The sequence below is a fragment of the Brassica napus genome, chromosome C9 (assembly GCF_020379485.1).
Source record: "Brassica napus cultivar Da-Ae chromosome C9, Da-Ae, whole genome shotgun sequence".
NCBI lineage: Eukaryota > Viridiplantae > Streptophyta > Magnoliopsida > Brassicales > Brassicaceae > Brassica > Brassica napus.
The window spans coordinates 4,569,960-4,592,801 of NC_063452.1; the positions used below are offsets into that span (position 1 = coordinate 4,569,960).

The 22,842-nt window shown below is 34.9% G+C and overlaps 3 protein-coding genes, 2 non-coding genes and 1 pseudogene across 6 annotated transcripts; 3 read left to right on the forward strand and 3 right to left on the reverse strand.

Annotated features, from left to right (window-relative positions):
- Window positions 1–376: 376 nt before the first annotated feature.
- Window positions 377–3,321, reverse strand: LOC106382187 (protein COBRA). The gene is made up of 7 exons (XM_013822159.3): window positions 2,955–3,321; window positions 2,418–2,497; window positions 2,209–2,335; window positions 1,807–2,136; window positions 1,392–1,551; window positions 1,022–1,305; window positions 377–942 (listed from the first exon to the last, which is right to left on the reverse strand). Exons 1-7 carry the CDS (start codon window positions 3,034–3,036, stop codon window positions 653–655), a joined length of 1,353 nt encoding a protein of 450 aa, XP_013677613.2. The 5' UTR covers window positions 3,037–3,321; the 3' UTR covers window positions 377–652.
- Window positions 3,322–10,236: 6,915 nt separating this feature from the next.
- On the reverse strand, window positions 10,237–11,794 carry LOC106382188 (annotated as a pseudogene).
- An 899-nt stretch (window positions 11,795–12,693) lies between these two features.
- TRNAA-CGC lies at window positions 12,694–12,766 on the forward strand. The gene has a single exon. It is a non-coding gene; the product is annotated as a tRNA-Ala (tRNA).
- A 648-nt stretch (window positions 12,767–13,414) lies between these two features.
- TRNAT-CGU lies at window positions 13,415–13,486 on the forward strand. Its single transcript has one exon. It is a non-coding gene; the product is annotated as a tRNA-Thr (tRNA).
- Window positions 13,487–16,668: 3,182 nt separating this feature from the next.
- LOC106382190 (nuclear transport factor 2) lies at window positions 16,669–19,445 on the forward strand. 2 transcript variants are annotated; one of them, XM_013822162.3, is made up of 8 exons: window positions 16,669–16,806; window positions 17,161–17,340; window positions 17,411–17,699; window positions 17,777–17,991; window positions 18,307–18,487; window positions 18,568–18,689; window positions 18,794–18,923; window positions 19,006–19,445. In XM_013822162.3, exons 2-8 carry the CDS (start codon window positions 17,161–17,163, stop codon window positions 19,260–19,262), a joined length of 1,374 nt encoding a protein of 457 aa, XP_013677616.2. In that variant the 5' UTR covers window positions 16,669–16,806; the 3' UTR covers window positions 19,263–19,445. The 2 variants fall into 2 exon arrangements, with proteins under 2 accessions (XP_013677616.2, XP_013677619.2); XM_013822165.3 differs by having other exon boundaries at window positions 18,797–18,923.
- Window positions 19,446–19,824: 379 nt separating this feature from the next.
- LOC106382189 (replication protein A 70 kDa DNA-binding subunit D) lies at window positions 19,825–22,837 on the reverse strand. The gene is made up of 10 exons (XM_013822161.2): window positions 22,589–22,837; window positions 22,214–22,360; window positions 21,915–22,133; window positions 21,650–21,827; window positions 21,300–21,570; window positions 20,988–21,215; window positions 20,688–20,911; window positions 20,454–20,614; window positions 20,241–20,361; window positions 19,825–20,168 (listed from the first exon to the last, which is right to left on the reverse strand). The coding sequence occupies exons 1-10, from the start codon at window positions 22,714–22,716 to the stop codon at window positions 19,977–19,979; spliced, it is 1,869 nt and encodes a 622-aa protein (XP_013677615.2). The 5' UTR covers window positions 22,717–22,837; the 3' UTR covers window positions 19,825–19,976.
- Between the last annotated feature and the right edge of the window lie 5 nt (window positions 22,838–22,842).

Here is a 22,842-nt window from a genome sequence, read left to right on the forward strand (position 1 = left end):
TAGAATTGGCACGTAAACGTAAACTTCTCGTAGCCATAATTAACTTTTAAATTTCTAAATCATGATATAAAACCGAGCTGACATATTTGATGGTAACCAAATAGTAGGCCTGAGATTTTTTGGTTAAGTTCTTATGCGATAAGTGATTTTTTGACATAAAATATTTTTAAAAATGGGATCAGGCTCATTAGTAAAAAAATTATGCAATTAACAAAAAAAATTTTAAAAATTATTTTAAAGTCAAAAATATTAATTCAATCAAGAATATAAATTTTATTTTTCCGTACAATATTTCGTAAATAATTTTCACATAAAGTTAGTTTTAAAAATTGATACAAAATTTTGATATTAGTCTTCATTACTAAACTCTATAAAATATATAAGCAAATAACATTATCATCTTTTGTTATCAGTCTACAAGTAAAGAAGAACCCAACAACTACGAACATAGAGAAAATGAGAACAAAAAAGGAACACAAGGAAGTTGAAGTTGAAAACTATATACTATAAAAAGTATGAAAAGATTAGTGATTTTTGGGAAACATAAAGAACCATAAATAGCGTGTACACCACTCCACCGTTCAATCGAACCAACCCTAACCAAACCGGACACAGGATCATCGTCAGTGGCAAAACCCATCAATCTGGTTTCTTACGCTGAGAAGAAGAAGAAGACGAGAAGAACAGGAAGGAGCACGGAGGCGAAGACAGAGACTTCTGGTCGGAAACCACCGTTGGGAAGAAAAGGGTAAGTGTCAGGAGGCGGCATAACGCAATTATCTCCATTAAAGTAGATCCTACGAGGAAAAGCCCATCCTTTCTCGAACGAGAACGTTGCTTGATCCTTACGGAACAGAATCTCAGACTGCACGTTCCCAAGAGGCCCTGCTTCTGACAAGAAGTCATTATAGAACTTCACTCCCCACAACATCGCCGTATCATCTGCAAAAAAAAAAAAAAAGAATCAATCTTTATGATCACCAAGAAGAGAGGGAAGATAAGAACAGAGAGAGTAGTTTACTTAGTCCTGCGTAAGGAGTGATAGACTTGTAGTTGAAACTGAAGATCTGAGTGATGTTATCGAAGTTCGGATGCTGTGCCACCATGTTCCACTGCGAGTAGTTTAAACGGTAGTTAAAGTTTGTGATCGTGATCTTCACTCGCCAATACTCTTTGTAGTTCTGCTTCACGTGCCAATGCACTCGGATGGGACACAAGTGTCTCGTGCATTGCACCAGTGGCGGCAAAATAGTTCCTTTCTTGGTGGGTGGTGAGACAACAGACGCCAAGTGCGGTGTATCAGGGCTGTGTCATTACCAAAACAGAGAAAAGGTTTAGACTTTGTGGTCGAAAACAGAACAAGAAGACATAAAGTTTTAGACTTTACTCACTCGAGACAGGCGCCAGACTCTGTTTTGTTGTTTTGGCATCCGCACGCGCAAGTTGGACATCCGACGATGGTTTCGTTGTAGAAAGAAGACAACGAAACGCAGCAAGTGGGTGTTCTTTGAGCAAGGAACTGCGAGTATGTGCATGTAATGTTCCATGTCACTGCAGTAAGTTAGAAACAAGACGGTTAATGTTTTTAAAAATAATTTGGTTTGTAAACAAAATCTAAATTGTGTTTTTATTGGTTTTAAAAAAATATAAGCTGAAATCATAAATAATTATTTCTCATTTAGTTTAACAATATTTTTAATTTAACTAAGTCTAAATTAAATTTTGGTTTATGAATATATTTAACACTATAATTTTGAGACAATGCTAACATCTCCGTTTCTTAAAAAAGTCATTATTGATTCTTACTCATAGCTTGAGTGGTTCTGCGTGTGTCGGTGGTGACAAACTTGGTTGGTCTAACAACCTTAGCTGGACCACAAGTGTAGCCAGGACCAGGGCCCATGAGAGTGAAGTTTCTCGGCACGCGGACAGTTTTGTTTGTGGTTCCAGCAGCACCAACACTGATCTGAAAGGAGCTAGCTGCATTGCCAGGGTCTTGAACCCATGAGTTCAGGACACCGCCTTTGCAGCAGTTCGCAATCTGCTGGTTGTAAGGAGTCCCGGGGAGCAAATCTACAACCGTTGGATCTTTCTTACAACAATGTGGTATGTTTCCTTTGTACTTTGAACAATCACCTGTTAAAAACATTAATGTTAGAAATCATGTCCCCTTTGCAACCAGAACATAGATTAATGGTATATGTTCACCTTGTTCTGTTGTTTGTGCTCCGACCATACTCCATATGACCTCTTTCTTTGCCCATTTCCAACCTAACGTCCACCCAGGAGATGGAATGTGTCTGTATTTCTGGAAGTTGAACATGGTAACCACCGCCTAGATGTAACAATTAAACAGTTCAATAATCAAAACCAACAAGCAACGCTGATTTTTTTGTTTTTGTGGTTCTTGAACTTACAACATAGCCATCAGGAGTCCAGCTCATGACATCCCATTTCATTGTAATGTTTCCTTCAGGATCAAGCGCATCATATGCTTCTGCAAATAGATTTTTGAGAATTATATACAAAAAGGTTAGAACTTTTCTCATTAATATTAGTTTGTAGAAACCAGACATAGACCAAACTGTCTGCATCATTGACAAAAGCATGCAACATCAAATTTTGTTTCTATTTTTATATCAGAGAAACATGAAGCTTTGTTTTTTCTTTCCTGTTATAAACAGGATTGACTGATTAACTAAAAAAACATAGGAAGCAACTAATATTGAAATTGAAGTCATAATCTTAGGATCTGAGCTTTGCAAAAGCATTTTGCTTCACTAACTGAATAAAGATCTAAATATTGATGAAGAACAAGTAAAAAAAGTATATTAATACACAATTGTCATTATCTCAATCCAGTTACAGACTAGATGATTGATAAGATCTCTCTTTGAGATGAAGAAACAGAGCCAAGTAAGCAGTTACATGTGATGAGGAGAATAAGGAGTAACCTGTTGAAGTTATATAAGAGGAAGAAATCAAGAAGACGACCAACACAGCCAAGAAACTCATTTTGGAGACAGAAGACTCCATGTTTGTTATTGCTCTGTTGGTCAGACAAGAACCAGAGACAAAGATTGTTCCAGACAATCTCGGAGGAAGATGCTTTGCTTGAAGGAGAAGTGGACTTATAGAGAGAGAGATAGCAGCAAGATTTTTCCAGCTTTGCAAATGGGGAAGGAGGATATGGGATCTGGCTGGCTAGTGGCTGCTGTTGTATATTTTGAGCCGGTAATAAAGATTTGACCCTTTTGCCCTTCTATCATTTGGAGTAAATGACTTCTTTTTTTCTCTCGGTCAAAGGAGTAAATGACTTTCAAATGATTTCCATGATTTCCATTTAGGCGATGATTGTTTAAATGGTTTTTAGATTTTGGTTTTTAGTTTTTGGCTTTTAGTTTTTAGCTTTTAGATTTTAGTTTTTCATTTTGGGTTTTTGGTTTCGCAGTAGATTTTAGATTTTTGAAAAGCACGATTGGTGATTTAGATTTTAGTTTTGGTTTCTGATTTTAGTTTTTGAATTTTGAACTATTTTAGATTTTTGTTTTTTACTAAAATTATATGAATGATTTACTTATTTTTAAATCTATATACTATTTTAAAAAAACTCAGACATATAATTTATTTGAAAATATTTAAATTACTAAAATAATATACCATATTTTCAATAAAATAATACCGATATATTATTAACAATGTATGTAAATTTAAAATAAATTAAATGTTAAAAATTAAGTTAATTTTCTTGTTAGGTTTTTGAAAAATGTTCTTAATATAAATATAAATTAATTTTATTGACAAGTCTAGTCGTATGTAAATTAATTGTCAATATTCTTCTTTTTCATCGAACACAAATAAGTTAATTATGTGTAAATTATTTTCTATTATAGTTATAATAAAAATAGGGATTTAAAATAGAGCAATTCTCTCAAAAAATCATTTTTAAGTTTTTGTCACAAAAAATAACTCTCAAGAAATAAAATGACCAAAATAGTCTCTTTTTATTTTAAAAAATTTAATTTTAATTTTTAATTTTTTGAAATTTGAAACCCTAATCTAGACTCTAAATATAGATTAGTTAACGCTAGGGTAGAAATATTTTTACCTTTTAATAAAACTTATTTTGGTCATTTTCTTCATTGAGAGTTATTTTTGTGTCAAAACTTAAAAATTGTTATTCTAGGAAATTTCTCTTTAAAATATAATACACACGGTGAATAGATATTTATGTTCTTCAGATATTTCAGCATAAAAACTAATAGCTAGATTTTAAAGAAAAAAAAATGTAATAAATGTATTATAATTATAACTAAAATTTGTAATTAAGTTTATATAAAATTTATAGCATAAGTATTAATTAAATAAATATAAAATTATTCTATCTAAACAAACTCCAATAACTTAACTTTTTAAAAAATATTATTAATTTTGTAATTTTTATTCACGTGTTTTGTAGATTAAATATAGATCTTATATCGTAGGTGTTTTCTAAAATTAATAATTTCTGAAACAAAAAAAAATAATGATTGTCGTTAGCAAAAACCAAAAAAAATATGGATTCTAGCTTTTAAGCACAAAACAATAAAACAAGAAAAAACTAGTTTCCCTAAAAATTAGGGAATCTACTTGGCTAAAATTATGATTGGATAAAAACCAGTTTTTAAAAAATCAAAAACCAAAAACTACTTTAAAAACTACAAACAATCAACTTCTTAAAGAAATATGACAAAGCATTTAAAAACTAACTGCTTTGCTAATAGAAAATATGTTACCGTACATTTAAAATTTGCAATAATATTTTATAGACTGACAAAATTCTTCTTTGAAAGTACGATTGTTCTGTAAAGATTTAATCACATGTAAATATAGACAAAAATATAAAATTTGAAGCAATAAGGACGAAAGTTGTCTTTAGAGAGAAGAGAGAGAGAAGAGAGAGAAGAAAAGTAGATCCATCTTCGGGTCCGGTGATCGGCCGGCGCGTGAGCGTGCGTGCCGTCACCGGAGCCCCTAAAGCTACCGTTAAAAGTGCTCGATCTTCGCTTTCTCGACGTCCCCTCCCTCCTCCGCCTTGCTTGAGCTCTGGAAGAAGATCGTCCATGGCGGTTCTGTTTCTGGGGTAAAAGCGCGGTCGTGGTGAGGAAGGCGCGGTGAAGCACGTTCTGCGGCTTTTTGGTTTTGTCTCCGGGAGGCGGAGGCTCCGTCAGCTCCGTCGATGCCGGTTCAGGTCCCCGCGAGGTGGAGGCTACGCTTAGCTCCGCCTTAGTCGGTCAAGATTACGGGGGGTGAAGGTGCTACATGCCTTGCCTCGCCGTCGGTTAGTTCCCTTTGTTTAATTTTTAGGGTTTCGTCGGTTTCTTTCCTTTTAGTGTTGTCGAGGTTGGTGGGTTAGATTGGTGGTGACGACGTCGGAGGACGATCGAAGCTGGACCAAGGTTAACGGTGACGGTTCCCGCAAAGTCTTCCTCTCGGTGATTGTGACGATTGGTAACGGATGAAATCTCGATTCGTCGAGTGATGCTCTCCGAAATTGGACTCACTTCTGTCGAAGACGTTTGGCGGTGGTGATGGTGTGGAGTCAGTGTGCTCCGGGGGATCCGGGTGTTCACTGGCTCCCGGTGTTGAGGCGAAGCGAGGGTGACGTCGATGCCGCAGCGTGTGTCCGCGCGGCGGCGAAGCCCCGTGGGTTTGGGTTTCTATTTGGTGGGCTTTAGGCCCGGAAGATTGTGCTTTTTTGGTCCAGGTTTTATGGACTTTTGTATGTTTGGGCTTCGGCTCTGGGCTTGGCCCATCTTTCGATAAAAACAATTTGGGAAAAAAAAAGTACGTAGATCAAATTACGTTCGGTTAAGTACAAATTGTACAATAATTTCTTGAATTAAAACTCTTAACCGAATAAAAAGATCTGTGAAAGTTTTGGGTATTCTTTTTTTTTCTTATCACGATGAAGTTTTGTGTATTCATAAATGAGAAAAGGGCTTTAGTGTAATTGTCATGGGAAGTTAGTTTAATAACAGAAGGTATTACCGAAGAGGACAGCTTTAGAGGAACGTGGGCCACTGACACTGTTTTAGGCTGTCGGTGGAGAAAACAAAAAAACATGTAATAATAGGATCGGTCCGCCCGTATAATAAAAACTGTTTTATACAAATTTATATTATTTTATGAAGCATTTAAAAATCACGGTGGATTGAAAACTATATTATAAAAAACAATAATGAATAGAATTCTGATATCACATTGTTAGGGCATCATTAGTAGTAAAATAGGAAATAGAGTACCTCACTAATATTTTTATTATTATTCGTGTACATAATTTAGTTATTAATAATTTTAAAAATTAAAATAAAAAAACCAGTAAAATGATACCACATGTATTCACCGATTCTTTAGAAATATATGAAAGCTCTTCCACAGGTACCACTCTTGCTCTTTTTTTTTTATCTTTTCTCTTTCTTCTTTTTCAGCTTTTAATATTTTTAAATTTATTAGAGACTAATGAATTTCAACCGGTGCGAGTGCCTTTATTTTTAATAAACATTTTTGATTTGGAATTAAAATGACAATATCCTTCATTATTCTATTTTTTCAGAGAATACAAAATTAGCAAAAAACAATTCAGAATAATATGATAATATATATATATATATATCTTCTTATTATTCTTAGTTCAATTTGACATAATAAAAGAAAATATTAATTTTAAATAGATAATAAGTGAAATTTCATGTTTACCACATTCATGGTATCATTATTGATCTTTACCATCACTAAAGGGACATTTTTAAAAATATATTTTCAATAAGTGGCAAAAGACTCTTATATTCTTGTTCTTGATATATATATAACAAATAATTATTTAAATAAAAAACATATTTTTTATGTTTTCGAATTATACTTTTTTAAAATTCAAACTTTTTTATAATTATTTTTTTTTGGAATTGTTTTGGTTTATTTTATTTTATTTTTTAATTCTACAGATATAAGATATGTTTGGTTATTTATAAAATTTGATTCAATTCTCGTTCAGATATTTTGTTTTTTTGGTTCAGTTTGGACAACAAAGTGGGGAACCAGCTAATATCAAAAACAAAATCGGGTCTCTTTCGGTTACGGGCATTTCAGATTATTTTGGTTAATTTGAGTAAATTTTATTGATAAATTGTTTTTTTGCCAGGAAAAAAACAGGCGATTTAAGTTTTTTGGATAAATTATCAGGTAGTTTATATAATTTTAAATAATTTAGGGAAATGGTATTCATATAATTCATTTTGGATAGTTCAGTTTATGATATTTGTTACTGTAAAACTAAGTTTATTTAATATTTTAGATTTGTAAATTATATTTCAAATTGAGATACTTATTGATTTTGGTTCGGTTCTCGTTTGTTTTTGATATTTTAGTTTCAGAAAATATAGAATACATGATATATAGAAATATACATGATTTATGAAATTTGATTTAGTTGCGATTTTGGTTTTTTATTTGGTAAGATTCGATTCTTCAGTTACGGGTAAACACATGGCTAATTTCATGTGTGCAGAGCTTTGTAGTACTGGCTAACGGCACATTGATTTTAATGTTTGATCTCAAACCTCTTGTCATTCTATTTATTTATAAATTAAAATTGGGATACAATTATTGATCATATATTAACTTAGAAAAAAAAATTGGCGGATGAACTCGTCATTTTATTTATTTATAAATTAAAATTGGGATACAATTATTGACCATATATTAACTTAGAAAAATAAATTGGCGGATGAATCAAATCTATTTTTCATTTGCTAGTTGACTATAGCAAGAAAAATATTATTGTATAGACCCAAATCAAAATTTAGAGTCATAAATAATAGAGCCTAAAGAGACCGACAAATAATTTAAGTGGTAAAGTAGTTTACGATGACGTGGATTTTTTTTGTTGTCTATCTATATATAATTGATTACGGCTGCTGGTTCAGAGGTGGACTTTGTGGGTTACCGGACTTGAAAAATTAGAGTTGTATAAGGCCCAAAATTTATAAGTCTGAAGCCCAAATAATGTTGTGACGGACACGTGTCGTCTCTGCAGCGAACGACTTTCCACGTGGCAAAGCAGGAGAGATACCAACATATTTATATATATATATAGATAGATGACAGATTTCGATTATTCAGTTATTTTTAATCATATATTTACCTACGTTTTCCAAAATTTAAACACTTATAATTGTATTGCCAACCGAGAGAAAGTAATTAATTTTTAAAATGATAATTATAGGTGGTTTACAAACTTGAAATTCATATTACGTATATTATTGAAATATTGACATTTAAATAAAACGAGTCGGCCAATATATCATTTTTTTTTGGTGTAAGCCAATATATCATTTTTTAGATGTTCTACTCCTAACAAACAACAATATATCAAGAAATTTTTACTCTTTAAGACAAAATCAAATGATTCTAGTCCTACAATTCTTTTCTTTTTGTGACCGACTCTAACGATGATACACAATTGACCATTTCATATTTTCTCCAACATGATGTTCACGTTAAGGACCTTAAAGTCTCGAAATTAGCCATTCGATGTATGAGACAATAGAGGGTTAGTAAACAATCTTTGTCAATACGTGGAAACGATGAGACTACCACTCCAAATTATTAAATTCATATTAATACGTACATCGCTAACCCACAAAGGGATCTCTAGAGCAACATTACAGGTAGTTCCTTAGGTCATCCCTTAGGGGAATGGGGTGGGGACCGAGGAAGAAAAAGAAGGAAAAAACCCTTAATTAAGGGTTGTTCCTTACTTTCTAATGACCAAAAAAAAAAGAAAAAAAAAACGGAACAAGGGATTCTCTCTCTCTTCATCCCACCCATAATGTTGCCCTAAGTGTTGGTTTACTTTTGTAGTATTCGTTCGTTCGTTCTCGTTTTGTTTATTGGATGACGACACCTTATATTACACGGAAAAGTAAAAGTTCTTATATTGCCGACACTATCACCTACCAAGAAACTACATATTAATCACTTTGTTTGACAAAAAAATACTAATCAACTTTGCTCCCAAAATGTATTTTAGAAACTTCATTTAGTTTTTGTGGAGAACTACATTATGGAATCAATATGTGAATTTGTTTTATAATTCACATATGTTGTAAATAATTAATTATTATACATAATAAAAATACAGATTATATAATGATATAATTAACGATTTATCAATGTTTAAAAATCATTTAGTTTGGTTTAGTTGATTTGGAAAAGGAAGTTTAAGATGATTAGAATGATTATTGTCTACAGGTAAGCCAAATATAGATTATAAAATGATATAATTAACTATTTATCAATGTTCTTAAAAAATCATTTAGTTTGGTGTAGTTGATTTGAAAAAGGAAGTTTAAGTTGATTAGAATGATTATTTTCTACAGGTAAGCCAAATATCCGAAATAAAGTTAATTATTAAGCCACACCGGCTAGTTGACCAAAATATTCTTAGTAGGGTGTGTGCGTTCGGCTTCGGGTCGGGTATTTCGGTATAGAGGTATAGAATTCGTCCGAATATTTTTGTACTTCGGATCGGGTTCGGATATTTTTAGTTCGGGTTCAGTTAATTCGAATCAGGTTCGGATATTTAGATTTTGAAAAAAAAGAATTAATTTTTATTTCTCAAATTTTTTGGATTTAAAAATATAACTTTCACTTAACTAATTTTTTTTTTAATAGATTGAATGGTTAATAGATTTGGACATAACATTTTAAAACTAAAAAAAACATTAATTTGGTTATTGTTTTTAAAATTTTGGATGTAACTTTTTGTTAATTCTTGAAATAAAAAGTTTGACATGCATTTTAAGTGAGTAGCAAATCATTTTCTCCGTAATTCTATGTATATCATATGAACTTAAAGTATGTGTAACTAGTATCAATATAAATATTTTATATAAAATGAAAGATGTAAACTAGAAATATATGGTTAATTATACATATGTTCGGTTATTTTCGGATATCCAATCGGGTTCAGATATTACCCGTTCAAGTTCGGATATTCAATCTCTCCTAATTTAATACCCGTTCGGATATTTTGCTACTTCGGTTCGGATTTCGGTTCGGATTTGTCGGATCGGGTTCGGGTGCGGCTTCGGATATCGGGTATAGTGCCTACCCCTAATTCTTAGTCTATATTCTTAGTTTTTGAAACCGGATTAGTGCCTTTCTGTTCGGTTTATATTTAACCAAACCAAAACTCCAAATAGGTTAATCATACTTCAAACTCAAGCAACTAAGTTCCAGGACTTAAGGTTGCACTTGTCTACAGGACTCTCAACATAATCTCAGCTGACAACCCTAAAATAATAACTTTTTATACCTTTTTTAGAACAGAGTCCTTTTAGAACTCATAACATAATCTCCGTCACCACAATCTCTCACAGACAATCTTTAATGACACAGAAGAGTTTATAATCTCTACAGATGAAGCAAACAACGAGATTGTTACGTGGAACGCACGAATCATTCTTTGTTACTTGTGGAACAAGAGATAGATCAGTTCAGTTCTGGAATGAAGCCGACTAGAATACACTGTAAATCAATCCAAGTTGCTAGTGTTAACCAGGACGAGTTAGTCTGGTGGTAAACGGCTTGCGGCTGCAAGTACGGCTCCGGGTTCGATTCGCACTGGCCACAAGGGAATTTATATGCGGACTTGCTTTGGCGCCCGAGACCGAAGACCGTTGTCTGGCCATGACCCACCCTCGGGTGAGCGTCTGCGCCGCTAAACGTGCGGTCTCTAGTCTGGACCACCACGGTGGGGCCAGGACACTCGGTTAAAAAAAAAAAAGTTGCTAGTGTTGTTTATTTTCGCTTAAAACATAAACCATACATGAAAAATACAAAATAACATAAAATTGTGGAGATAAACTCGCTTATGAGATTTTTCCTTTAGATATTTGAGGTGTTCATGTTGCCTTGTGGAAGACGCAAGCAATGTTCCATGTCACTACATAAGAACAAAAACAAACAAACCAAGGTGAGTTCAAAAATCAGAATTACAGGTTTGTATATGTTGGGAAACTTACTCAAGGCACTAGTGGTTCTCTTTAAGGCAGGGGTTATAAACTTCGTCCGCATAACGTTCTTGGTCGGTCCACAAATATACTGCTGTTTAGGTGCTGTGAACATGAAGTTCACAGCCATCCGAACAGTACTGTTTGAGGTACCAGCAGCACCAACGGTGATCTGGAATGAACTTGCTAAACCGGGTTTCAAAACACCGCCTTTGCAGCAGTTTGAGATCTGCTGGTTGTAAGGAGTACCAGGAAGCAAATCAATGACTGTTGGTTTAAGAACACATGATTTAGGGATGTTTCCTTTGTACATGGAACAATCTCCTTGCTCTGTGGTTTGTGCACCAGCCATGCTCCATATCACCTCTTTTTTGGCCCATCTCCAGCTCATTTTCCATCCAGGTGAAGGAATTGAACGTTGTTTCTGGTTGTTGTAAGCTGTAACCACAGCCTGAGGAGGAAACACAAAGATGATTCAGAGGTTCATGTTCAAAGAAGATTTTGTTAAGACTTACAATGTAGCCATCAGGGGTCCAGTCCATGAGATCCCATTTGATTGTGATGTTTCCGTTGTTGCTGGTGAGCGCTCCTGTAGATAAGACTTCATAAGTTTTTGGAAGAGACAAGTAGAGAAATGGAGAGAGATCTTCTTGTTCTTTATATTCAGAGATTTACCTGAAGAAGTGAAACAGGAAAAGGAAACTGAACAAGATGATAATGCTGGAGAAGAGAGACTCCATTCTTGTGGTTACAATGGAGAAAGAGCGAGCGAGAGAGAGTTTTATAAGAAGAAAGATGTAGGCGTCGAATTTGACTTCATGCATGTGGAATTGCCATTCTTGTGGTTTCAGTGAAGATACAGTGATGAGAGGGAGAGAGTTTTGTAAGAAGAAAGATCTACGCATAGACTTTGACTTTGACTTCGACTTCATCATGTCGGTACACATTTGCATAGCTGTATATTTTGTACACGAGAAGCACAATCAGATAACCAAGCAAAAATAACTTAAGCTAACCATGAAAGGTGTGTAACGTTTAAACTTCAAATATAGTTTCAAAAAGAAAAAAAAAGGTGTGTAACGTTAAATTGATTTGAACCAAAAATATAATTGGGCCGGGTCACAAAATAATAACAAGGTAAGAGCAAAGACTGTTTTGAACCATATACATTTAGATTGATTCCTATCAGATGTTGAAGATCATAAGCATCACATTGATCTCCTTCTCATCTTATTATGCGGTTTCTTAATAAAACTTTATTGCTCTTCTTTAAAAAAAAAAAAACCGTGGATCAACTCTGTATTTCTTAGAATTAACATCAATTTCTCTCATTGCCGCTTCTTTGTACAAACCGTTACCTCTAGTTAGCTGGTTTGAACCCATCAGCTTTTATAATTTTGAACACAATCTTCGCAAGTTGCTCAAGCCTTTCAATCCCACACAATATCTTTAGAAACCTATAATATTCTTTCTTATCCAAAAACTTACTATATAACCTGCCGATTTCATCTCCTTCGCCGATTTAGAGAGTGGGATAGGAAAAAATAATAAGTAATCGGGCTTCAACCTCTGGGCCTTACAATTGGTTAGCCATTTCAGATAAAAATCAAAATAGAGGACACGTACATCGGTAACGTTAGGGGATGTAGCTCATATGGTAGAGCGCTCGCTTCGCATGCGAGAGGCACGGGGTTCGATTCCCCGCATCTCCATCTTTTGTTGCGGTTTTTTTGGCACGTCAGTTTTATGACATCACAACGTATTTCAGCTGAAACCGATTCTATCACAGCCATCGCCATGAATTCTCAAACAAAGATGGTTCCACACAAGCTTCATCCTCTCCTTACTCCGGAAGAACCAGCCAAGACTGTTCCGGAATGTGGTCTCCTTGACATGTATGATCCCTTCCTACACATCTGTGCAACTAGATTGTGTTTAGGAGCACGAACTAGTTACTAACTTACTGTACCGAAGGAGAGCATTTCCTCAAACAGATCATTCAGTTTGAAAGAAAACAACCAAGGTGGTGATAATAAACAAGCTCTGAGTGAGTCAGACATGACAGCTGGTTGGGGACTAGGGGTTAGTGTTTCCTCCAACAAACCACATGACGTTGAAGGAAACACCACAAGAAACTAATGTTGTTCGACATTTTTGTCTGGTCTGAAAACACTGAATGTTTATTCTTCAGTTGTGATTTTTGCACTGATGAAGATATGAACTCACTGTGGTTCTTCTCGTAATCTTCATAACATTTTTTGTACACGAGGAATCCATTGGTGATTGGACAAAGCTCCTTTTTATATCATTGTTATGGAGTTTATTATCAAATTTAAAATATAGCTTTAGGTTGCCGTGATGCCTCCGTAGCATAGTGGTATTGCGTTCGCTTCGTAAGCGAAAGGCCGCGAGTTCGATCCTCGCCGGGGGCTTAAACTTAGAGAGGTTTTTTTGTTCTTTATTTTTTTAGCACAATAGAGAGGGTTTTCTGTTTTTCATTTTTATTTGGCCCAGTGTGACCTCTTCATCTTCGCGTTGGTAGACAAGAATATGGTCCAAATTATGTTTTTTTTCTTTTTTAAGGTTTGGGATCCAAATAAGTTTTGCATTATCTGTTAGTTGTTGCATATAATATATTTATAACTCCTGCTTAAAAGTATAATAATAGAGGTTTTATAACCCAAACTCAAGAGATATTGATTTTTTGGTAACAACTCAAGAGATATTGATGCCTCCAATTTATTTAGAGAGGTTTTTTTTTTCTTTATTTTTTTAGCACAATAGAGAGGGTTTTCTGTTTTTCATTTTTATTTGGCCCAGTGTGACCTCTTCATCTTCGCGTTGGTAGACAAGAATATGGTCCAAATTATGTTTTTTTTTTTTTTTAAAGTTTGGGATCCAAATAAGTTTTGCATTATCTGTTAGTTGTTGCATATAATGTATTTATAACTCCTGCTTAAAAGTATAATAATAGAGGTTTTATAACCCAAACTCAAGAGATATTGATTTTTTGGTAACAACTCAAGAGATATTGATGCCTCCAATTTATTTCTTATCGTTTATGAAAAGCCGATCGATGTCATTATAGTAGTCTGCCTCGACATCAAACTACAACATATACCTGTAGACTATACGAAAACCACACAACTAGAATGTACTTCTAGTTAGAAAAATATAAACATGTGAAAAGTGTAAAAACAAACTTGCCTTGTTCAATCTATCGATTGCATTATTAAAAAAAAAAAAAAATCTATTGTGTGCAATGTTTTGAAAACCGGACCAATACCGATTCGGTATAGCTACCGGTTGACTGGTTGGACCGGTTCAATCGATCGAACCGGGTTTTCTGTTTCTAAGAATTAAATATATATAATTATATATTTACACTATATGAATCTAAAATAAAGTAGTTCTGCATATAATATGTTATATGTTCTCTTTTATTAACTAGACAAATAAACAATAAACATAAATCTAGCTATATATATGATAAACAAGTAAATACTACATAAACTGAGATTGATAAAAAATTAAATGATTGACTGTTCAGATTACCGTATTTATTTATTCTTACATTGTTTCTTATGAAATAAAATTAAATAAAAAACTAATTTTATAGTGATAGTCAAACATTGATTATGAAATACTAAATTTTAATAATAACTGAAAACACATTAATTATATGTTAAATTTTTAAGAACCGAATTTTGAAGTTGACTTCGGTCACCGGTTTTACTGATTTTGTTTAAATCTGAGTTTTAAACCAAACCGGATTCAGCTTCTTCAACTAGTCACGGTCGGACCGGTTCGACCAGCAGATCCAGTTTTCAAAACCATGATTGTGTGTGGTGGATGGGATGGATCTCCATATCTCCGGTTCTTTTTTTCCTTTTCGTTGTTCTATGTTCCTTTTGAGGAGAAAATTATTTAAATACTAATGAAAAAATTGGTATACAGCTTATTTGGAAGATATATAGCAGATAATATATTTTGAGGCCTACAAAAAATAGGAAAAATTGTACCATGAATAATAATTGTCTTTGCAAAGAAAAAAAATTGAAAAATACAAAGGAAAAAACAAAAAGAACAGCTATTTTGAAAATTAAAAAAAAAAATTATGTTGAAAATGAAATAAAGTGGACCTGCTATTTTTTCTTCCTCTCTTAGCTTTGAAGCATGCTGGTATTGAAAAATGAGTCTATAATCATATGGACCATATACATATCCATTTAAGATATACTGGACTTTGAGCCACACATCCGTGCAGGTATCTTTTTATTTTATAATATATAGTTTTCATATTATATTTTATCTATAATCTTTTTTATATAATGTATTTTGTTATATTCAAAATAAATAAATAGATAATATATAGTTGTAGATATAAAAACTTAACATATGTTACCAGTTTTATTTTTTGTATAAAATATTACATAATTTAAAATTTTCAATCCTTTTAAACGGTGAATGATATAATCTTTGTAAACAATGAATGATATTTTATTTATTTATTTAAATTAATTAATTTTTTAAAATATGTTAATTTACCAATTTAATTAAATTTTTATTTTTAATTCCTTTATTACTTCTATTTTAATATAATATTGACTATAATTATAAAGATTATAAAATAGTATATATTATTATTTTATTTGGTTTCATAAATTTTTATCACTAAATAAATTTTACTATTATTATATTATTAATTACAAAATTAATAAATGCATTAATAAAAAAATATTTAATTTTGCTACAAGATTTTTTTAGATTTTTTTTCAACAGATTTTGTTATAACTAAAAATAAAATAAAATTTACAGTTAAAATTGATTTATTATTAGTATCCTTATAATTATTTAGATACTTTAGGAATGTTATCTATTAAATAAATTAATTTAAATAATTAGATAGATGTAACTGATTATATGGACCTAATATGACTATTTTATATATTAGATAAAAATGATATTTCTCTTTTGATAGAGAAGATATTGACTTATGTATAAATATACACGAGGTTAAGGATAATTAACGGTTGACTTTAGAGTATTTTAGATGACTTAGTCAACATAAATGTGAGATTAAATAGGCTAATATTAAAAAGTTGGTGATTTAAATTACTCAAATTCCAGTTCTTAACCAGTGGTGGTAGTCCAATGGCGCTTGAGGGAATAAACCCAATACGACGAACCCTGGTTCGAATCCCGCTGGACACACGGATATGAGCTATTGCTTTCGGCTCATTTGAATGCCCAGAAGGTCTATCCGTGGGTTGTATCTCCATTCGAGGGTTAGGTCTCTGTCTTTGACCGGTTTAACCCTTTCATTTACAAAAAAAAAAAAAAATCTAGTTCTGGCTTTTTTTTTTTTTGAAAGTTGAAAGGTTATTTTGGAGGGTTTCTCATTAAACTTCGTAGTTCGTTCTAGTTTTATGACCTAAATGAGCCGAGCCAATGTACAAAGCTTCGGGCCCAAATCTCACAAACTGAAATCTCCAGTGAAAGTGGCACACGTATACATTCAAGGCAATACCCAATTACAAGAATGCTAGAAACTTATGAGAGGCTCAGGTTTGAGTTTTAGTGGGCCGAACAGAACAGAACAGAACTGAACTAAACTAAACTCCGTACTAGTTAGTAGTTATGTTCCTTATCACACTCTCTCTCTACGTCTGTCCCTGTCTCTCTCGTCCTTCCTCTGTTTCTCCTGCAACAACAGATCTCTCTTTGTCCTCTCTCTCCCCCTCAGATCACTGTAAGTACAAACTACACTTCCTTCCTTCTTTCGATCTCTTCCTTTTGACTCCTTCTAGATTTGCTAGAAAAACCTTAATCTCTCTCTCTTTATCAAGCTTGATCTGACCCATTCCTTCATTTACTTCCCTTTCTCGATTAATTTATTACAAACATTAAAGACTTTAATTGTCTGCTTCAGTTTCTTGATTAGTGTCGTTCTTGTAAAAATGATCTCTTTTATTTATTCTAGGGTTTTGTGTGTGTGTGTGTGAGAGAGAGAGGTCATCTTCATCTAGAACAGATCGTTGACTTTTAATCATCATTTATGTTAATTAATTGAAAGAACATTTTTTTTTTTTTTGTTATTGTGTAGATGGCACAGCAGGAAGCTAGCACTTCCCCTGGTGCTGAGGTTGTAGGCCGTGCCTTCGTGGAGCAATACTACCACATTCTTCACCAATCTCCCGGTTTAGTTCACCGGTTCTATCAAGATTCCAGCTTGCTAACCCGTCCTGATCTTACCGGTTCTGTCACCACTGTCACTACTATGCAAGTGAGACTTTAACCTCTTACTTTATAAAGTCTTCAACTTTGATCTAACATTGGTTCAAACTATTTTGCAGGCGATCAATGATAACATCATGTCACTGAACTATGAAGACTACACGGCGGAGATAGACACTGCAGATGCTCAGGAGTCTTATGAGCGAGGGGTTATTGTGTTGGTAACCGGACGCTTAACCGGGAAGGATAATGTGAGGAAGAAGTTCAGCCAAACATTCTTCTTGGCTCCACAAGACAAGGGCTACTTTGTCTTAAACGATGTGTTTCGTTTCCTCGAGGAGAAAGAGGTGGTGACTACACAAGCAAGGTCTGTGACCATCAAGGATGTTCAGGCTCCTGTTGAACCAGGTACGGTGAAAAGATCCAAGTCCTTGTTCTTTTTTTTTTGTTTCTTACTACAGAACACTCATCTGGTGTGTTGTCAGAAAGTGTTGTTGTTAGTCATGAGGCTGAGGTTGAGCCAGAGCCAGTTGCTACTATTGAGGAGGAAGATATTGAGAATGTGGCGGAGGTGTATGATGATCCTTGTGAGAAAGATGGAGTTGTTGTTGACGTTGAGCCTATAGAGCCTCCAGCTCAAATAATTCACAGTGAGATTCTATCAGTGTCTAATGGAGATCCTCCTACCTATGCTTCAATCGTGAGTCTTAAAACTGATTACTAACTGATTTATACAACTCAAATCGGTTTAAACGGTTCTAAATCGGTTAAAATAATTTAAATAGATCTAAAATTAGTCTTGATTCGTTAAATTAAGCAATAATGTTAATAGAAATTCACAAATTTGTCTATTTTTGTTTTGTTTTGTATATCTAATTTTGATAATGGTTTAAAATAATTTTATAATTAAACCCAAAAACTAAAATATATTATATAAATGTTAAATAAATAAATAAAAAATCAATAATTTGTCCTCCTATTGGTAGTGAATGTTAGTCTTTGTGTGATACAACAGCTCAAACTGATGAAAAGCAGTCCAGCACCACCAACACACGTTGCTCGGAACAAGCCAAGAGCAGCAGCTCCAGTCAGAACCAACCAGAAGCCAGCTCCTCCTCCTGCTGAGACTGCATTACCTCCCAATGCTTCTTCAGGTCTTGAGAATGATCACAACAGTAGCAATGTTGATGTGGAAGGTCAGTAGATTCTTTCCATCTCGCTGTTTGAATACGCGTGTGCAACCCCTTTGGTTACTTACTTCAGTTTCTTATTACAGATGATGGTCACTCGATTTATGTCCGGAACTTACCTTTTGACACCACACCAACACAACTTGAAGAGGTGTTCAAGAGCTTTGGTGATGTTAAGCACGAGGGGATTCAAGTCAGAAGCAATAAGGTTTGTTATATATAAATTAATCTATAATCTTCTCCAAGAGTAACTTAACTGGTTACCTTCCTTACACGTTTGTTTTTGACTCTCTCTCTCTCTCTCTCTCGCAGCAGCAAGGTTTCTGTTTTGGTTTTGTGGAGTTCGAAACATCTAGTGGAAAGCAAAGTGCGCTTGAGGCCTCACCGATTACAATTGGTGATCGTCAAGTTGTTTTGGAGGAGAAGAAAACAAACAGTCGAGGTATAAACAAACATGAGAGAGACAAGGATGGTTTTGTGAAGAGTTTTGTGTTAATGAAATATTGGTTTTTGATGTTTTGTAGGAGGTAACAATGGAGGTGGTAGAGGAAGGTACTTTGGAGGAAGAGGAAGCTTCAGGAACGAGAGTTTCAAAGGAGGACGTGGTGGTGGTGGTGGTGTAGGAGGAGGAGGAAGAGGATGGTATGGAAGAGGTGAGTTTTCAGGTAGACCAAACCCGCGGAATGGAGGAGAAGGTTACCAGAGAGTTCCTCAAAACGGAGGTGGTGGAAGAGGAGGCGGAGGACGTGGCGGGCCTCGCGGTGGTGGTGTTTCATCTTGAATTTGCAGCTAATGTGCACCAGCAGCATAAGAGAGTAGTTTTAATTTTTGTTTTTGCATTGTTTTTTTGGTGGGTTTAGTTTCTTGATATTCTTTTTTTTTTGTATTCTCATCCCTTTAAATCCTTTGGAGACTTTATAAAGATTCAATTTCATAAGAAATCCATTAAAGAGTTCTTCCCACTCTGTGGATGGTAACCCTATGACAAAACTTAGAAGATGAATGTGTGTTTTCAATATCATTGATCCCAACCATGATAAACATGGCTAACCTTCGAGTGAACTTATTAAATGCTCCCAGTCTCTTTGACTGTGAATATTTGGAAGAGAATGAGATCTTTAAAAATTGGATTACATCACAAAGAGACCAGGTGTTGCAATCTATGAAACAACATAACAGACTTAGCTACTAGAATCACAATCCTAACTCCAGTAACATACAGTAACATGAGGCCGTTCCCCAAGAGGAATAGTTCGTTGCATCCTGTCTGTACCTAGTCCTAACTACATTCATATCTATATTCAAACGCAATATAGATCACATGAAAGTCTGAAGCAGCTGAATAGTACTAAGGAATAAAGCTTTACTCAAATTAAAGGATGTTATCAGTAACAATACAAACTGCAGAAAAGCTTATTACAAGCAAAGTTCTGAGACTTTTTTTTAAGGCAAAACAGACTCCTAACATTGTGACACTTGAGAGCTACTGAGACGCTTAGTTCTTCTTGGAGATGTCTTGGAGCAACAATCTTGCTTCAGCAGCAAAATCAACAGGAGCCACTCCTTTCACAGTCACCCTCTGCCTCTTCTCACCATTGTACTCATTCTGAGTGACACTAATCCTGAAGACATGAGACGACCACGTTGCTTCTTTCAGCTTTGTCTGAAACTCATTTACTTCACCTCCCTGGTAAAAAAGTTTTAAAACATTAAACATCACACAAGAATCTAGTTTTCTATAGGGTTCGTCTCTCCTTACCTCAGATCTTAGTTTGTTGAGTTCATCAGCTGAACATCCAATAATGTTCTCAGCCTCGTCGTTGAATGAGGAAAACCAAGCTTCTCCTGTTGAGTCAGAGACTTTCACCACCATTATGTACCTGAACAACAACAACACCCAAAGTAGACGCAAGTAAGTTGTCTGAAGAGGAAGAAGATAAATGAGGTGCTTCCCAAGTTCTGAGCTTCTAACCTTAAGCTGCATTCTTCATCTTTCTTCTGGCAACCTTCACACCAGTAACCAGAGTCCATTGCTTCAGTCACTTTCTTGTTACAAGTCTTACACGCTTGGTACCACATTGTCTGGTCTGGTTTGATGAAGCTTATGTAACCCCTTGTGCTGAAAAACACAGGCTGCAACAGAAACCCAGTTTCATAATTAGTTTAAATAATTTTGCTACATGAATGGAATTAAATGTTTTAGTACCTTTTCCTCTCCTAGAGATGGGTTGCTTGTGATGTGAGAGAGAAGGACTCGGTCTGTATACATAGACCAAGATCCATTCTTAGCAAGTGGGCTAATCCCTGAGCCAATGGAAGACATGGATGCCTCCTTGCCTTCAGAATCAAACCAAGATTTCAGCTTTTTCGCCTCTGGTGATTCAGGATTTATCACCACATTGCTTCTCCTGATGGTGGACAACGAAACACCTGGAGAGAGATTGGATTACATCAGCCAACAGATTTGGAGAGAAGTGTGTTCATGACAAAAATTGTTCAAGATTACCTTGAAAGTCTCCAACTTTGAGAGACTTGATTGCAATCACAGGGGACTTATCAGCCATATCCAGAAGCTCTTGACCTACGCCGGTTGCCAGGTCGTTCCACAGAGACACCACAACGGTCTTCTTTGACTCATCAGCCAAAGTTATATCCCTCTTGGGTATCATCTCATTGTCAGTTCTCCTTCTAATACTCATGGTAGGCGAAACACTTTGAACAACTCCGATAAGATCTGTAAACAACACCAATATTGAAAGTTGTTATCATCCTAAACAAATGTATAAGTAACCAGCAAGATGAAAGTAACGGCTCTTACCAATAAGCTCCTTCTGATTCACGTACATACCCAACTCTTCAATGGGTACAAAGTTGAATTTCGTCTCAGGGACAAACGTTTCCTCGTTACTAGCTTCCTCCACCTCCGAGTTTTCATTCAGTGTCATCTCGTAATCATTCTGAACAGTCTTGAACTGCTTGTTAGCAAGTTTAAGCGATCCCCTAGAGATATAATAGACCTTTCCGAGCTGGAACCTGTCATAGAACTTCCGGGCAGCATCATTGAACATCGTAGCTTGAATTTGTGTTCCCTGAACCACAACACAATAAACAATTATGAGTAACCATACCGCATAAAGAGTCTATAAGAAACAAGGAGAGCTTTCTTACTTCTTCATCTGTTAGTTCGACATTGAAGACACATCCTTCTCCTCTAGCGTTCTTGTAGTTTCTCATGGTTCCCTTGTTAGTGACTCGGACTTTGATGGTCCAGCTTCCTTGATAGGGATTCAAGGACACAAGTGGATGCACTCTTCTGGTCATAGCCATTCTTGCAGCTGGTGCAGCACTGCAAAAAGAAAAAAACCAAATCGATTAAGCACATAATTGTTTTAACAGAGAACTTATATAACACTGAAGAAGAGTATTTGCTTACTTTCCCCTCTGTTCAGTGATTATCTGAGAAGCTGATTTTGAAACAAACTCCTGTTTCGGTTTCAACGTGATTCCAGTCTCTTTAACATCATTCACGGGAGTGTGATCTAGCTTCTGCCTCTTTGCCTCACCACCTTCCTCCTCGTCCTTCTTACCTTCCAAGTCAATCTCAGAATCAAGCACAGACGCAACAGTCTCACATTTCGTCACAAGAAAATACCTGCAGAGACGACAAAGACAAAACATACGTTTAGATTGGGAAGTGCCTATACCATGTAAACAAGTGGTAAAGATTCCTACTTTGTTGATTTGCTGGAGATATCGTTAACAGTGAAATCAACGAGACGGATCAGACCCAGATTCTGAATCTTCCCAGAAACGATCTCAGGTGTTAACGAAGCTGTAAACATAGCTTTCACTCTCGTCTTCCCATCGTTTGCACTAAATCTGTAAACCAGAATCAGAACATGTAAGCAATCAAATCAGATAAAACCCAAAAACACACAAACCCTCAAAACCCTAATTCGAAAATCGAGATTCAAAAGACGAAACTTTGATAAAAAAAACCCAGATCTGTATCATGGAATCAGATCTATAATCCGATATATTGATGAACCCAGACAACGTATCAAGCGAGGAAGAACGCTAATCTAGAGTTTGGAGCACGAAGCTTACGTATAACGATTGCCGATAGGCTTGAGATCGACGACTTGAACGACGATCTCAGATCGATCGGAAGAGGAATCAAAGGATGGGTTTGACAATACGGCGGAGATAGCATCTGGGGTCACCGAGTTCTGCATTTTCTTAACGTTTCGATTTCGATTTGAGCTTGAATCGAAAAATGGAGAAAACCTAAAGGTGTGTGCTTTGTGTGTTAGTGTGGTGGCGATGGATTAGTTTAGGGGAAGAGGAAAGGGTTTTTGTAA

Bases quoted from the DNA above. Each gene is read 5' to 3' on its own strand.
- LOC106382187 (XM_013822159.3), bottom strand. From the start codon at position 3,036: ATGGAGTCTTCTGTCTCCAAAATGAGTTTCTTGGCTGTGTTGGTCGTC. The intron at 2,498-2,954 runs GTTACTCCTTAT...ATCTATTTGCAG, and splicing joins CTCTTATATAACTTCAACAG to AAGCATATGATGCGCTTGAT. The intron at 1,552-1,806 runs GTAAGAATCAAT...AACTTACTGCAG, and splicing joins CAGAACCACTCAAGCTATGA to TGACATGGAACATTACATGC.
- LOC106382190 (XM_013822162.3), top strand. From the start codon at position 17,161: ATGGCACAGCAGGAAGCTAGCACTTCCCCTGGTGCTGAGGTTGTAGGC. The intron at 17,992-18,306 runs GTGAGTCTTAAA...GTGATACAACAG, and splicing joins CTCCTACCTATGCTTCAATC to CTCAAACTGATGAAAAGCAG. The intron at 18,924-19,005 runs GTATAAACAAAC...GATGTTTTGTAG, and splicing joins GAAGAAAACAAACAGTCGAG to GAGGTAACAATGGAGGTGGT.
- LOC106382189 (XM_013822161.2), bottom strand. From the start codon at position 22,716: ATGCAGAACTCGGTGACCCCAGATGCTATCTCCGCCGTATTGTCAAAC. The intron at 21,828-21,914 runs GTAAGCAAATAC...TTCTTTTTGCAG, and splicing joins ATCACTGAACAGAGGGGAAA to TGCTGCACCAGCTGCAAGAA. The intron at 20,912-20,987 runs GTAATCTTGAAC...ATCTCTCTCCAG, and splicing joins CAAAGTTGGAGACTTTCAAG to GTGTTTCGTTGTCCACCATC.